Source organism: Mesoplodon mirus (genome assembly GCF_964341445.2).
Source record: "Mesoplodon mirus genome assembly, chromosome: 12".
NCBI classification, from domain to species: Eukaryota; Metazoa; Chordata; class Mammalia; order Artiodactyla; family Ziphiidae; genus Mesoplodon; species Mesoplodon mirus.
In genome coordinates, this window is record NC_138988.1 from 73,787,064 (window position 1) to 73,803,251 (window position 16,188).

Consider the following 16,188-nt stretch of genomic DNA (forward strand, 5'->3'; position numbering starts at 1 on the left):
AACGGTTCTAATTTGAGAATGCGCCGATGTCATTTTTACGAGGTTGGTGTAAAAAAAATTTACAGCCTTTTCCAAAAAGCTTTTTTTTTTTTTTCCCAAGGGAAAAAGGTGTAGAATCACTTCGGGGGTTTTATGGTCTCCTCTCCCCCATCCTCCTTGCCCCTCTTCTCTGTGTAATTTCATTTTTATGTCTCTTTGCTGGAGGATAAAGCCTGGCTGGTGGAGAACCTGGATCTCCTCAGGTCAGCACCCTTAGTGGTGGGGGCCCCTGACCCCTGACCCTTCTCCCTGCACCCCTTCCCTCCACACTCTGGTCCCAGAGGACTTGTATTTCAAGGGGTAGATGGAGAGACATTTCCTGTTTAATTCAAGTCAACAAATACTTATTAGGTACCTACTGTTTACTAGCAGTGGGTTAGGTATCTCCTCTCAGAGATTGTATCAATTCCTGCTTAAAATCCGCCAGCAGTTTTTCCTTGAGTGTAGAAGGCAATAAAAAGCCATCGTCCCAGTGATGTGGCTGCTGCTCACCCCTGGGACTTCTTCTCAGGCCACTCAGCTTGGCCACACTAGCCTTTCTGGTTCATAATGCTCCAACCTTATATGCCCACCTCCGGGCTCTTGCACCAGCTCCTTCCAGCCGTGAATACTCTCCCTTGAAAAAGTAGCCCCCTAATCCTAAATGCGTCCTCGGAGAGGCCTTCCCTGGCCACACAATCTAAGTAACCAGCCAGCCGTCCTTTGCGTAACGCTGGCCACCGTCTCTCACAGCTCGCTTCGCTTTGTTGTAGGGTCTGTCTCATCCCATTAGAACATGAGCTCCATTAAAGCAAATACGCCATGTCCCCAGTGTCTAGGACAGTGTGAGTGCCCTGTGGGGCTTCACAAAAATGAATTATAGATAAATGAATCAAAAGTCATATTCCGGGGGGGGGGGCAGGTGATGGGCCTTCCTGGGAGGGCTTTTCAGGTTTGGGGTGGGCCGGCCCACCAAACACCCTTCTAGGGCCCCTTCCCCTAAACCTAGCCACAGCTCCCAGTTGAAATTATCATGACAATTGAGATCCCAATTTTGCCAAAATTAGCTAGATGCAGACAAAAGAAGCTTGGGTTTTGTTTATTTTGGCTGCTCTTTACCACCATCGGGATTAGACCAGAGTTTGCTGGGGCGGGGGTTCCTCCATCCTGTCTGCCCAGCTCCTGGCTCCTCGTCCCTGTGCAGAGCCCCGTGTCAGGCCCCGGGGGACTCAGGTTCTGCTTCTGCCGCTGTGTGACTTTGGGCGCTTCGCTGCCCCTCTTCGGATCTCCGTTTCCTTATCGATAAAGTGAACTAGATAAGTGTTTCACACACCTTTTTGCTGGAGATCTGCCGTAAGAAATGCCTTTTATTTGGCGTGGCAGCGCACAAGAGTTTCACGAAACAATGCTTATGCTTACCTAGTAACTCTGATGTTTTCGTGTGTGTGTGTGTGTATTTTTTCCTATTTTTTTGACCATCTAAGTTGATATTATATGACCCACCATTAGCTCATGACCAGCAATTGGGAAAACACTAGACTAGATACCCTCTAACACTCCAGCTCACCAGGTCTGTGACCTGCGTGACTCTGCTTCTCTGTTCTCAGAGTTCAGCCCTTCGTGCTTGTCTCCCTGAGCACCACGTCCCCGCCCTCCCAAACGCACAGAGTAAGGCTGGGACCCCGACACAGACCTGGGATCCTCCAGCCTGGAGAAAGAACCAGTAAACAGCCCTGCACCTGGCCTCCACAGAGAGGATGCTGGTCCTCCCCCAAATTCTCCAAGACAGAAATGAGGGTGTAGTCTCATCCCGAAGATGAGAGATGCATCTGCCCCAAGACTTGTTTTTCTTTTCATAGCAGCTCCCTGTTGCCCTCAAAGCACTAGCTTCATTCCCCTCCAACCCTGCCGCCCTCCCTGGATGCCATCCGTTATAAGCCATTTGTTCCTAATTGTGAAGCTCCTGCTAATGACTTCTGAATGGGCGGTTGGGGGAGGAGAGTTCGGCTTCATTAGCGAGACTGAGTTCTTAGGCTTGAGGGGGAATGGGGGTGGGTGTAGACGGAAGAGGGCTTGGTTAACAAGTCCTTCTGGGTGGCACTGGACAAATGATCAGGAGCTGCCTGGGAAGGTGAAAGATCAATAATCACAATCACAAGAGTTAATGTCCATCCAGGACCCACTGCCAGCACTGTGCTGAGTACTCCATGTACACTGTCACCTGTATTCTTCACAGCAAACCTGTGAGCCGACTACAGGGTTATTCCCATTTTACACAGGAAGAAACTGAGGCTCAGAGCAGTGATGTGACTTACCCAAGGTCACTCAGTGTTTGGTGGAGCCAGGATTTGGATCCAGGTCCCTTTGACCAGGGTCCGGGCCCTGAATGGACCAGTACTGCTTCCTTTAGAGGAAAACTAGACTTCATTCCCCAAACCACAGAGCTGGGCATTTGGTTTTCAGTCTGAAGGGTGGAGGGAGCAGGAAAATAAGGTTTAAAAGGCCAGATGGCTCCCAATTTCCCATTCTACCCTGAGCCCCCCCATGCCTTCTCCCCAGTGGGATTCTCAATGCCTCTTCCTACTCAAAGCTGTATCTGGCCCACAAGGAAGAGAAACTGAACCCCGTGTATCAGTCCCCAGCCACAGCAGGCAGTGCAGACACATGCCTGGTGCCGCCAGAGTGGCGACTGTGACTCGGATGGGGCTTTAGAAAGTCTTAGACCTACCTGATCCCTTGGGTGACCACCCTGGAGGAGGACATCCTAGGCCAGAGGGCCTCCCCCGCCCCTCCTCCCAGAGCACCATCCCTGGTTAGGGGTCCAGATGGGGGTGGGGGATGGAGCAGCATTACAGGGCACTGAGCAGTCAGTGACATGTCCAGGCCATCTGGGGAGAGGAGATTGGGCCCCAAACCCAGGGTCTGCCCATCACCCTCACCACTGGGCACCTATAGGGTGATCTTTAGGTGGTACCAAGTCCCTAATTGGGTCAAGGCTGGGCTGTAAGTAAAGTCCATGAAATGAGCGTGTGCTGCCCACTGTCACCTCCCCATCTTCTCCAAGCCAGTATGAGGTGGGTGGCCATGAAAGTGAATGAAGGAATGAGTGAAGGATGAATGAATGAAGTGCCTAGAGGAGCAGGCCCCGTGGGCTACTCCAGCCTCTCTGGCTACTCACCTCCAGCACAGCTCAATTTTCTGTCCCTGCAAGTGGTTTCCAGGTCCCCAGACTCACCAGCTATTTCAGTCGTCTGTGGTGTGAGGGTCGCTGCGCCTGGAACGCCCTGAACCCTTCACCCTCCTTGTCCACTTGGTGAACCTGCCCTTCCAGCCTCCAGTCAGTGCTGCCACCTCGTCTGGGCCCCGGTGCTGGTGTCCATCTCCACCTCAGTCTGTGACGGGCGTCTCATCACAGCACAGGCCCTGAGCCCTGGGGCAGGGCCAAGTTCTGTTTCTCTGTATGCCCAGCACCCAGCACCATCCCTGGCACGTAGGAAACGGAAGGAAGGAGTGTGGGGGGAAGGGTGGGAGGTCAGAGGAGGTGACAACCTGGCCAGGCCTAGAGTCTCACCTGGTCCCCTGTCACCTGGCCTAACGGGGGAGGAAAGGCTCAGAGTGATAGGAGGGGCGGGGCCTGTCGCAGGGAGGTCTCACAGGAATGAGATTGCAAGGCCCTGTCATTTTTTTTCCTGTAAATCTTGTAATTTCATGCTCCAGGGGACCACCAAGTAAGTGAGTCAGTGGGGAGAGAATCCAGCCCCCCAGGCCACTCCCCCCACCAGGAGACTGCTCGGGACTCCCTCCAACTTCCCCTGGAAAACCCTCCCCTGTGGCTCCCCTCTTCCCACCAGGGATTGGGGGGGGGCTTCCTCCCCCCACCCTGACCAGCATCCCCTCTGGGCCATCCTTCACCCACCTTGCCCCCTGATCTCTGACCCCTCTACCCCATCTCTACCTTTGGAGGACAAAGAGCATCTGTCCAGCCCGTGTCATTAGACCTGGGGCGGGGTCCCTAAAAAACGAGGCACATAGAGGCAGGGCTCCTTCCGGATGACCAGCTGGCCACCTCCTTCCCCTCTTCTTCACCCTGCACCTCCTCCCACAGCCTCTCAGAGCCCTTGACTCAGGTCAGATTTCTACTTTCTGATGTGAATCTTGAAGAGAAGCAACCCCGGGCCACTCCTCCCAGTGTGAGGTCCTGGGGAGGAGGGGTGTGGAAGAGGCCTAGGATCTGGGGCGCTGGTGAGGGGCGTGCCAATCTGGACGCCAGGTCTGCCCTGGGACACGCTCCCATAGATACACCAGGGTGTATTTAGGTACCGTCCTAAGGTAAACTAGGTTTAAGCCTCAGGGAGGCTCAGCTATTCAATGAAAGGGCTGCGAAGGGGGTGTGTATATATGCTTGGTGTACAGTGGGCGTCCCCTAAGTGTTTGCTGAGTGGCAGGGTGGGGGGCTATGAGTGCATCTGTGTCCCACCTTATAGGTCTGCCTTGGTGGTGCTCGCGGTGGGTAGGAGAGTGGAAGTCCACGTGAGGACAGACAAGTGTGTGTGGATAGATGTGCGAGGAAGCCGCAGGTGGCCTGTGGCATTTAATAGGTGCGCTGGGGAGAGGCTGGAGGAGGTGAGAGATTCAGGATACGCTCCTCGTTGCCGACCAAGTGCCAAGCATTGGTCCTTTAACACCCCACCCCCACCCGCACGTATTTCAGAGTTAGGTAGTGGCCCAGTTTTGCAGAGCAGACTGGAGCACAAAGGTAGGGGATAACTTGCCCAAGGTCACACTACCAGTAGGCGGCACAACTGGGCTTCAAAGCCAGGTCTACCTGATGCCTGGCCCCCCTTCAAAGGCCTGGACACAACTGCTCTGGCCCCCAAGGAGATCTTTGAGGAACCTGGGTATATTTTGTGTTCCTGAAATGTGGATTCAGGACAGGTCCCCACATCCCCTGCCTCTGAGCCCTCTACTGACCTGGAGTGGCGGGGGATGGAGGGCTTGCTTGGCTGACCTTACAGAGAACTTCCTGGCCTCTGTCTCCTACCTGACCTCTCCTTCTCAACCTCTCACTGCTCGTCCGCCCACCTCCTAGGCCCACTGCCTGGCCGGAGAGGCTCCTCCTGCAGACTCCATGCACCTCCCATTCTCATGATCCCACTGGCTCAGAGTCCACCCGACCACTACAGTCAGTGTAACTCACTGATAGTTCACACTCCCTTCAGGACTTGATCCAATTCCCCCAGTGCCACAAGGCCCTGCTCCCAGACTTCCTGCACTGACTCATAAAGCCACATAGCGCTCAGACCCTGAGACCCCGAGACTCCACCCTCATCCCCCCAACTGTGTGCTTTGACTCCAAGTGAATGCTACTCCCATAGCCCCCAGACCGACCACCTAGTAAGGCAGATGGCCTTGGAGCCAGGCTTCTTGGCCTCAAATCCTGGCTCTGACGCTTCCTAGCTGTGTGACCTTGGGCGTATTACTTAACTTCAGCTTCCTCCTCTGCAAAATGGGACTGATAATCCCTACCTCACACCCTCCCAGGAGAGGATTAAATGACATCTTGCCTGTAAAGTGCCTGACACATAGTAGATGCTCGACAAATTGTACCTACTATTAATAGCCTGAGTCCACCACGACTTTCTCCTGCGTCCTTGTTTTGACCGCTGACCCATTTGCTGACCCCATTGAGTCCCAACAAAACCTCACCAGGTCCCAGAGTGAGTCCCTACAGGTTCTGATCCCCAAAGCCTGGCAGCTTCTCTCAGTGACTCCTACCTTTATCCTTATCCCCTAGCCCAGGTGGACCCTGTGACCCTCTCACTCATCCCGAAGACCTTCTACATGACCCTGACCTCCTCCCCTTTATTCTCTCCAAACGCTCCCTGAATCCAGGATCCTGCACCGACCCTTGCCCCCCCACGTCTGCTCGGAGCACTGATTCGTCCCTGTCTTGCAGGCTCTCCAAGTGGCCCGGCAGTTCCTGCTGCAGCAGGCCTCAGGCCTGAGCTCCCCAGGGAACAATGACAGCAAGCAGTCGGCCTCTGCCGTGCAGGTGAGGAGGATGCCCTGCTGTACTGGGCTGGGCTGGGGCCAGGTCGGAGGGTGGGCTTGGCACCGAGGGAGGGGAAGGACCGGCTGGAGAATTGCTCTGGCCCCATCCCCAGTGCCAGAGAGGGGGCGGCTTTCCAGAGGGGATTGCAGTCACTGCAGGGGCAGGTGAAGAAACACCACCTTCTCATCTGCACCTGACCGCCCAGCCCTTCCTCCACCAAGCCTCGCGTCTGTCGCCCAGAGTTTGAGTCTGTCTGAGCCCTCTGTCTCTGTACCTGTCTGCCTGCCTCCTCTTCCCTGGCTCTGCGCTCAGGGTCTCTCCCTGGCACTTCTGGGTCACTGGGCCCGTCCCTCTCTGCTCCCCTCCCAGGCTCTCTCACTTGCTGAGGCCACTACGCCCTCCCCCCACCTCCTCGTCTCTCACCCACCAACTCTCTCTGTCTCCCCACATTTCCTGTCTCTTGATGTCTCTCTGTCTCTTTTGTTTTCCTTTGCACAATCTGCCCTTTTTGTCCCCCTCTCCCTTCCCCGCAGCGTGCCGGCCCATCTGGCTGGCTGGGGGAGGGGAGGGGAGACGGGGTTGGGGGCAGGGGTAAGCCAGGCCTTCTGTTTACCTTTTGTGTCACAAAGAACTTGGGAGAATTGCCGTCTGAGTCGGGGTGGGTCACAGCTCCGCGGGCAGCCTGCTCCCCTCCCCCCCCCCGGCTCCCCTCCCCCTCCCCCCGCAGCCGGGCTTCCTCGCTCTCCCACCCCTTTTGGGGGGGGGCGGGGGGAGGGGTGGTGGCTCCAAATTGGGGAGGGGACTAAGCGGGGCTTTGGAAGGAAGTTTATCTAAGGGAGGAAGGGTGAGCACTGATCAGATCCGCAAAGCGCTGAAGCCTGAAGGGTGGGGTGCTGAGGGAGTGGGGGGACGAGAGGAGCAGGGCGGGGAGGGGGTACAGGGTGGCCGGAGAAGGACCCGGGACTGGGTTTGTCCTGGGGCAGATTCCAGTGCTCTGCGGCTCCGAGGGCATATCTGGGTTTTCTGTGAAACAAGCTTACATTCCGAAAGTGCTTTCAAGAAGTTGAAGGTGCCGGACCGGACAGTTGTGGGGCCTGAGCAGTGACCCTCTTTTAAAAGTCTCCAACCTAATGAGACAGGCCTCAGGGGGAGGAGTTGGGCAAAGAGGGGTAGTGCCCTGGGCGGGGAAGGGGAGGACAGTTCGGAGAGCCACTAACTGGAAGAAAAAGTTCTCACACTGGAATGAGGTGGTAGGTTCTCATGCCCCCGTAGTGTCAGGACTGGGTCTCTTTGAATTCAGGAGCCCCCCATAGACTCCCTGGGTCTGAAGTGGCCCTCGGGCTACTGTTCTGAATCTGTTCTGAATTTTCTACCCTGGGCCCAGCCTAGTACCCCCTTCTAAGAACAGGGAGGGGTCGGCTGGGGAACAGTAGGAATGTTCCCCAACCCAGAGAGGGTCTCCTGACCCAAGTAAGAGGGAGGGCGCTGGATGGTGGTTGGAGGGACTGAGGTCAGACATCAGGAAGGACTTGCAGCAGGGTAAGAAGGGTAGGATCTGAAGTAATTAAGAAAGGAAAAGAGGCTGTGGAATCTTCCTTCGGAGATCACCCGCACCCCCCAAAAACGAGAGGGGTCGCTCAACAAAGCTTACTCAGTACTTCCTAAACTGACAGCATTTGCAGAGTGCTTACCATGTATGCTGGGCTGGGAGGAGCAGGGATGGTACCGGACGTAGAGGAAGCCTATTTAGAGGCTGAGGGTTGGGATGGATACAATTTGGTGCCAGAATCAAGGACCCAAACTCAACCTCTTAAGTATGGGGATCGGGGTCCCTGGGTGAGTGGGGAGACTAGGCCAGAGCTTAGTTGAGGTTAAACTCCCTTGCAAATGACCAGAAGGTAGTCCTCAGTCCTGGCTGGAGCTGCAGCAAGAAAGATCGTGGTGAGACACCAAGAAGAACTTCTAGAAATGGCAAGGGGGCTGAGAAGATGAGACGAAGGCTGGGCCCAGCTAAGGGGCCTGCTCTAGCCAACCTTCTGCCCAAACTCTCAGATACCTGTGCTGCCTTCTGTGATTGAGCTCTCCCTGCCTGGGGCCCAGGCACAGGCACAAGCCAGGCAATCTCCAGGCTGGAGCTGGAGACCTAATATGGTTTTAGAAACTCTTCTGAAGCTGGCTCTGAGAGAGGGGTGGTGAACATGGCTGGGAGGTGAGTGGGCAGGCAATCCTGCCTTGAGTTGGGGACCACTGGGAAAGAGGCTGCCATAGATCTGCATTACCCACTTGATTCAGGCTCCAGATCAACAAAATACGCTCTCCCCTATCCCACCACCAGCCTTGAGTTCTTAGAAAAGCTATTTCTAGGCCCTGGACCCCACGCGGGGTCAGAAGCCCCACTTCCTTGGAGATGTTGAACCTGAGGGTGGGGATGAGAGGCAAGGAAGGTATCTAGGGTTTGGGGCTCCAGGCTCCTGGAGAAGTTCAGACATGGCCCCAAGAACCCCCATCTCCCCACGCCCAGAGAACCATCAGGCCAGGGCTCTGTACTGGGGATGCAGTTCACTGTGCTAAGCACGCGGCAGCATCGCAGTGTGTGCAGGGAAGTGTGAGTCCTGAAGCTAGTTGTTCGGGTTAAAATCCTGGCTCTGCCCTTTGTCAGCTGTGTGACTCTGGACAAGTTTCTTAACCTTTCTGGGCCTGAGTTTGCCTCATCTGCAAAATGGGGCTAATAACAGCATCTATCCCGTAGGATGGTGAAGATAAAACGAGATGATTTTGTAAATCACCTAGTGTCTGCCCCACGCTGATTTACGTGGTGGTTGGAGGGCTCCAGGCCTGAGCAGGGTCCCCGAGGGAGGGGCTGGAGGCAGCTGTCGGCGTTTTGCCTGGGGCTCACACTGCCAGGGCTTTTGTAAGCATTTAGCTGCCCTGGCCGCCCTCCAGATGGTGACTCACGGGCCTCGCTGGGCTGACTAGCCGACGGTGCCCATCCTGACACATCCCAGCCTGGTGAGGGGTCAGTGGGGACACCAGGGGAGCTCCAGCTCAGTCCTCAGAACCCCCAAGGGATGTGAGGGGAAGGGATGGGCTCAGCCAGCTCAGGAAATAGCAGGCAGCTGCCACCTCACTGACCTTTCTTGACCCTGCTGGGCCACCTTCAAGACAAGTACACACAAGGTAATCCATCCAGATTACTGCGGCCACCTCTCCAGCCTGCGGCTCAGCCAACTGGCAGGAACAGCAGGGGCCGGGGAGGCCTTCCAAGGTCATCTCTTCCATTCCCCTGCCTCCAAGGAGGAAAGCCCCAAGGAAGGAAATACCACATCCTTTCCTGCAGGCCACTCGCAGTGACTCACACCCCTGGTGCCTGGAAAGACCTCCTGGGTGTCTAGGCTCAGTCTCCTCGGCTGGGGGCCCTGTCCATCTCCTCTAGTTCAGTTCTCACAGCCACGAGCATGGGAGGCCCAGAGCTTTTGCCCAAAGTGACCCTTGCCACGTAATGCCCCTGGGGCCGGAACGTTGGGCCCCTGGCGTGCCTAAGGTGCACTCGTGGAGGAGGGGAGAGAAAGAAGGGAAAAGGAAAACCCAGAATGTTTTAAAAAGTAATTTTCTTTACGTTTGTGTAGAATTTCATGACCATACAAATCACCTTCACTTACTTCTTCCCCCACTGTCCCTCTAGGCCTCGGTTTTCTCACCTCTAAAATGGTGACGATGATGGTACCCTCCTCCCAGGGCTGCTGTGAGGATTCAGGGAGATAATACACATGAAGGGCTTAGCCAAGCACCTGGCACGCCTGGCATGTAATCAGCCGCCACCAACATCATCTTGAGTAGTCCTGTGAAGCAGGGAGGGCAGCTGTGCCAAACCCAGTTAGCAGATGCAGAAAGTGAGGCTTGGCGATTTCAAAGGGATAGTCAATGTCAGGGATAAGAACCTGGGTCATCTGACTCAGAAATCCAGGGCTCTGAGCTCCACCATGTTGGGGGCCCCCATGTCAAAGGACAGGTATGCAGCTGCCTCGGGGGCACCCAGCAAAGGATACAGGCTGGCTCTGCACGGGGGGGGCTGGATCTGTGCCATGGCCTGACCCTCCGAGAGTGGGGACCAGAACAGCCCTGCAGCCTGACTTTCCCGAGCCTCCCCAGGAGACAGTTGTAAAGAGAGAGGTTGGCCTTTGGGATCTCTAGCTTCATCGAACCCCTGAGCTCCCTGGACGGTTCCATTTCCACACACTCTCCTAACCCTTCTCAAGACCTGCCCTGGGCGGCGGGGTGTGGGCAGGCGGTGCGGGATGTGGGAACAGCGGGAACTGCAGAGCACACAGACCTGGGCATGAGTCCCAACCCTGGCGCTTAGGGCTCCTCGTTAGAGGCCCCTCAGAGCCTTCATTCACACGGTGTGGCCATGGCTAAAAAGCTAGGTGCCCCTTCCAGGGATGTTTGCACAGAGATGCCTGGAGTAAAGGAGGGGAGCCCAGGGCTGGGGCTCAGCCACTAGTGAAGGGGGGCAAGAAGAGGTGGGGGCAGTGAGACCTACCGATGTCCCTGGAGCCACTGCACTTCCCCCCCGTTGCTCCTCTGCCTGGGGATGCCCTCACTGGTGGCTGGAGGCTGAGCCTTGCCCCTGCCAGGGATCCTGAATGGAACCAACTCCTCCTCTTCTGCCCCGCCTGTGGGGCTGGGGGAAGGTGAAAGGGCCCAGGAATCTGCTGGGGACATAACCTGTGCTGTCCTGACCAGGACAAGTCTCTTGCAAGACACTCCCCCTGGACTGGCCCACCAGCACCCGTCCCTCCCCGCCCCAAGGTTGATCTGCCAGGAAGGTAACTCAACTCGGGGGAGCACACACCTAGTGAGTGCCTGCCATGTGTCAGCTCTGCTTGGGCTGGGGAGTGAGATGGGAGATTAGAGACTTGTGCACATGGAGCTTGAAGAGTGATGGGGATGGCCAATTGCCCTGTCAGGACACCTGTCCTGGGCATCAAGACAGTGCTGCAACTTGGACTACCCAGGCTGTGACTGCACAGGCTAGGGGTTTCAGGGGAGGTGGGAACTGGGGAAAGAATGATGATACTGCTTTTCCCTGAACCTTTTGCCTGTAGCTAGATTTTTTTTTTTTTTTTTTTGCGGTACGCGGGCCTCTCACTGTTGTGGCCTCTCCCGCTGCGGAGCACAGGCTCCGGACGCACAGGCTCAGCAGCCATGGCTCACGGGCCCAGCCACTCCGCGGCATGTGGGATCTTCCCGGACCGGTGCACGAACCCGTGTCCCCTGCATCGGCAGGCGGACTCTCAACCACTGCGCCACCAGGGAAGCCCTGTAGCTAGATTTCTGGGCCTCCTATAGAGGCCTCACCCAGGGCAGAGGGCAGAAAGCTGCCCTACTATGAGAATCCTGCAAGTTCCAGCTGGAAGGAGGCATCTCTGTTTTATGGTGGAGGAAACTGACACCCCAGAGACAGCCAGTGAATGGCTGGAGGTCACTTGGCAAGTTCATTGCAGAGCGAGGAGGAGCAGCCTGCCTCTCCCCGCATCTCTGCGTGGTGTTCTTTCCACCCCACTTGGACCTAGTTAGGTGATTACACGTACACACTCACACAGGGTGGCCCTCATGGTGCTCCCTGGCCGTCAGCTCCCGGTCACTGTGTGTGCCGTCTAGACAGGTGTGCTGGAGTACGTGACACGCGTGTGAGAGGGGCCAAAGTCCAGGTTCTCATGCCATGTGGGCTACATTTTGAAACCTTCCCATGGCTGCAGGCTGCCCTCCTGGCCAGGCCCACCTTGTGGATCGTGTTCTCAGAACAGACCGAGCAGGAGTCAGCAGTGGCTAGGTGCTGCCCCTCCCCATCACTGGGGGAGACACCCTGCAAAGCATGGATTCTACTAACCAGTGTCACTGGGGTCTAACCTTCCTGTGCCAGAGACAGCACATCCTGCAGTAATGTCCAGCCGCCTGCAGGCCCTGCAGGCTCTGTTCTGAGTACTAACTCATTAGCCCTCGTGATGACCTTAAGAGGCAGGCACTGTCGCTACTTCCATTTCAGAGACAAGAAAACCAGGAACAAGGGAGGTGAGTCACTTGTCCAGAGACGCACAGCTAGCAGGTGGCAGAGCCAGAATGTGAGCCCAGGCAGCTCACTGCGGAGCTGCTGTGCCCCGCTGTGGGCAGGGGCTTGGGCGCGGACCCTCCCCCGGGGTGGGGCAGAGGTGAGGGGCTGACGGGGCGAATCTCACAGGTGCCCGTGTCGGTGGCCATGATGTCGCCGCAGATGCTCACCCCCCAGCAGATGCAGCAGATCCTGTCACCCCCACAGCTGCAGGCCTTGCTCCAGCAGCAGCAGGCGCTCATGCTGCAGCAGGTGAGTCTGGCCCCGGGGCCGCCCGGAAGGGCAGGGAGAGGAGGGCGAGGTGTTCCAGGCACTGGCCTCCCCACTCCCACCCTGTTTACTACCAACATCACCAAAGGCCAAAGCAGTGGCAGAAACCAGAGAGACCGCTCTGGCCGGACTGACCTGCATTCCTCCAAGACAGCTGGGGAGGGGTCAGAGGTCAGGCTTCTCCCACAGCAGACTCCCACACACCCCCATGCGCCCTCACAGCGCCCCACCTGTATCTCCAAACCCCGGGGAAGGACAAAGAACATCCTGGCACTTCATCCTCCCCCACCAAGGGAGGGGGAGGCTCCCCTCTCCCCTCTCCGTCCAGGCTCTGCTCTGGGAGAGCCTTTCTCGGAGCAGACATCTCCCTGCTGGACCACCTGTTTGACGGCAGCCCAGTCACGAGAGGGCTGGCCGTTGCTTTGGGGTCAGCAGTCCCCCGCCTGCGCTAACCCACTCCCGCTCTGCTGTCGACCCCCAGCTGCAGGAATATTACAAGAAACAGCAAGAGCAACTCCACTTACAGCTCCTCACGCAACAGCAGGCTGGGAAGCAGCAACCCAAAGAGGTAAGGGGCTCAGGCAGGGCCGGATGTGCCCCTCAAAGGACCCCCGCCCCTCACCTGCAGCGGCAGCCCTCTCCTAGCCAGGGGCTGGGAGTCCCAAAGTGGTCAGGACAGAATGGCCTTGGGATAGTAGAAAAACCAGCAAAGGCTGGGGGGGGCGGGATGGGGGGATGGAGGCCCACATTCCACCACCTTCCCTCAGCCGCATTCAGTCCTCCTCTCCTCGCCTTGTGGTGTTGGATTAGGGGAGCAGAAGGGCTGAGCCCTGTGTCATCTGAGCACATACGCGCAGACGGGTATGTGAGTGTCGGATGGTCCGCACTCACGAGCGGCTGCCTCGTGGTCATGCCCTCTTCCTGCCTGCTTGTCTGTTAGTGACCCAGCACGTCAGCCCTCTAGGCTGGTCCTGAAAATCTTGCAGTCCCTCCCCTGAGCCCTGCCCCAACTTCTGTTGCTTCTTGTAACATCCTGCCCTGCCTCTCCAGAGAACTCCCCAGCCTGCACCCCCTGCCCCATCTGGGCCACAGTGCCTTCTGAGCTTCCATACCATGTCCCAGACACGCACTTCTCTCCTGCTGGCCAGACCACAGCCGAGGTCAAGTCGCCTCTTCCCAGGAGGCTGCCCTGCTGACACCCGGTCATTCCCTCCCGCCCTCAGCCTCCCCCTCAAAGGTCTCCTATTTGCTTCCTTCTCTGCATTGTCTCTAGGCTGAATAGCCAGCCCACCACCCCACCTCCAGGGCAGGTGGGCTGAGCCATCCCTGCCTCCAGAGTGCCTGGGACATGCTTGGCTCCTGGGGCTCTGAAAAGGCTTGCTGACAGGCTGACTGTCAGTGCTTGTGTGAAGTACTGAATCTGGAGGGGGGGAGGGGCGGGCGGGGGGAGCGGGGCCAGAGCAGGAGAGAGGGAGCCACCAAGAGCAGAGTGAGCAAGTGCGGGCAGGCGGCGGGCATCTGGGCAGTAGTGATGTGACTGTTTCCTAGCCTGGGTCCTGATGACCTGTCGATGCTGATCTTTTAAAGTCCCATCAAATGCCTTGATTCTCTGTATCTAAGACGCAAGAGAGGAGAGGAGCTGGAGGGGAGAAGGCCCCCTCCTGAGAGCGGGAGGGGGGCACCCCGGGCACGTGGGAAGGGTGCCCGCCAGGCGGGAGTGGCCCCTGGAGTCTGACAGGCTCATCCATCATTGTGATGAGAGCCCCCCGCGCCCCCCAGGCGAGCACAGCTGTGGTGCGGGAGCCGAAGCAGCAGCAGGAGGGAGGCGGGAGCGGGGAGGGCGTCGTGCCGCGTGTCTGGGTCTGGCCGTGTGTGTCTGCGCGCGTGCGTGCGTACGTGTGCGCGCGTGTGTGTGCGTGCGTGTTTCCTGCGAGGAGGCATGCAGCCCTATGGAAGCTGGGCCGGGAGCAGGGAGGCTGCAGCTGCGGACACCACCGCGACAGCTCCGGGGGCCGACAGGCCCTGGGAAGGGGTGGCCGCAGGGTGGGGGCCAGATGGCACGCCTGAGGCTGATGGCAGCCCTCTCCGCCCGCCCCCTCGGGCCCCCCACCAGGCCCTGGGGAACAAGCAGCTGGCCTTCCAGCAGCAGCTCCTGCAGATGCAACAGCTGCAGCAACAGCACCTGCTCAACCTGCAGAGACAGGGGCTGGTCAGCCTGCAGCCCGGCCAAGCCTCGGGGCCCCTCCAGACCCTGCCGCAAGGTGAGCACCCACCCCTCAGCCAGCCCCAGCCCCACGCCCTCGCTGCCCCCGCCGGCTGTCAGCCCCTGCTCCCAGGAGTGAGGTGGGGGCCCCATGCATTCCTGGGGCCCGGCCAGCCTCCCCTCTCTCTCCCTCCCATCGCAGCCGTGTGCCCGACGGACCTGCCCCAGCTGTGGAAGGGTGAGGGTGCCCCCGGGCAGCCCGCCGAGGACAGCGTCAAGCAGGAGGGGCTGGACCTCACCGGCACGGCCACCACCGCTACCTCGTTCGCCGCCCCCCCCAAAGTCTCACCCCCCCTCTCCCACCACACCCTGCCCAACGGACAGCCCACTGTGCTCACACCTCGGAGAGACAGGTATGGGGCTCGGGCTGGGAGGAGGTGCTGCAGACCTGCCCGGGGACTGGCCTTGACCCTGAGGGCTGGCACCTGTGGTAGGGGCTGGGGTGGGGTTGTGTAGCTCAGGGACCGACCGGCAGGTTTGCCTCTCCCGGGGCACGCACAGCTGTGCCTGGCCTCTGGGGAACCTGTATTAGGGACAGAAACGTCATCAGTAGGGGAGCTGGGGCTGGGCGGGACCCAGGGCTGCCGGGGTCTTCAGGGTCCCTGACCACCATCTCCCTCCTGCCCTCCCAGCTCCTCCCACGAGGAGACGCCCGGCTCCCACCCCCTCTACGGACACGGAGAGTGCAAGTGGCCAGGCTGTGAGACCCTGTGTGAAGACCTGGGCCAGTTTATCAAGTAGGTGTCAGCCCCACTCTCCTTTGCCCCCCAGCCTGCCTCCCCTAACAGGGCCCCTCATCCCCCAGCCTGCCACCTAGCTTGCCACTTCTTGCGCCTTCAGCCACCAGCTGTCCTGCCATCCTCACCCCAGGGGGGGGGGCCTTGATCCTTCTCTGCCCCCCATCAACTCCCCGGTCACTCCTACCCCGTCTGCGTTCTGTATTTCCTGGGCCAGCAGCCTCCCCACCCCGACCCCAGGCTGCTGAGCCCAGCAGGTTGGGGGTGTGAGGAGAAGGAGAAGACTTCCCCCACCGCCCTCCCCGGCTTCCCCCAGCCCCAGCCCCGGAGAGCGACGGCCTTCGGGCCTGGCGGACAGGCGGCTGGCAGCAGGCGGCCAGCTGCCATAGCCGTGCCAGGCTCTGTCACTGACTGATTAACTCCACTGTCTCCCAGACCCTTGCAGCATCAGGGTCAAACAAATTGTTTTCACGCTTCGTCAGAGGTTTACTTAATTAGTTCATTTGCAGTTAGATCTCTCTGTAGCTGGGGTTTTAGCAAAGACATCAAAGGAGGCTGACGAGAAGGCGGCTTCCTCTGTTGCCCCGTTTTTGTGTTTGTTTTTTTCCCCATCTCTTTCCCTTCTTTGTATCTCTTGGTCTGTCTGCTTTCCAGGCTGTGGGCGGGATTAGAGGATGGGATGGGGTGGGTGGTGACAGCAGGAGAACCAGGGCCAACTTTCTCTTCTCCACCCCCTCCT

At 58.2% G+C, this 16,188-nt stretch overlaps 1 protein-coding gene across 2 annotated transcripts in view; it reads left to right on the top strand.

The window, feature by feature from the left end:
* Positions 1-16,188, top strand: part of FOXP4 (forkhead box P4) — a 51,770-nt gene that overhangs the window by 24,763 nt on the left and 10,819 nt on the right. For both annotated transcript variants that reach the window (XM_082638415.1, XM_082638416.1), the window contains exons 3-8: positions 5,975-6,070; positions 12,309-12,431; positions 12,931-13,017; positions 14,563-14,710; positions 14,855-15,065; positions 15,345-15,449. In XM_082638415.1, coding sequence (XP_082494541.1) covers positions 5,975-6,070; positions 12,309-12,431; positions 12,931-13,017; positions 14,563-14,710; positions 14,855-15,065; positions 15,345-15,449 — 770 coding nt within the window. The remainder of the gene's footprint in view (positions 1-5,974; positions 6,071-12,308; positions 12,432-12,930; positions 13,018-14,562; positions 14,711-14,854; positions 15,066-15,344; positions 15,450-16,188) is intronic.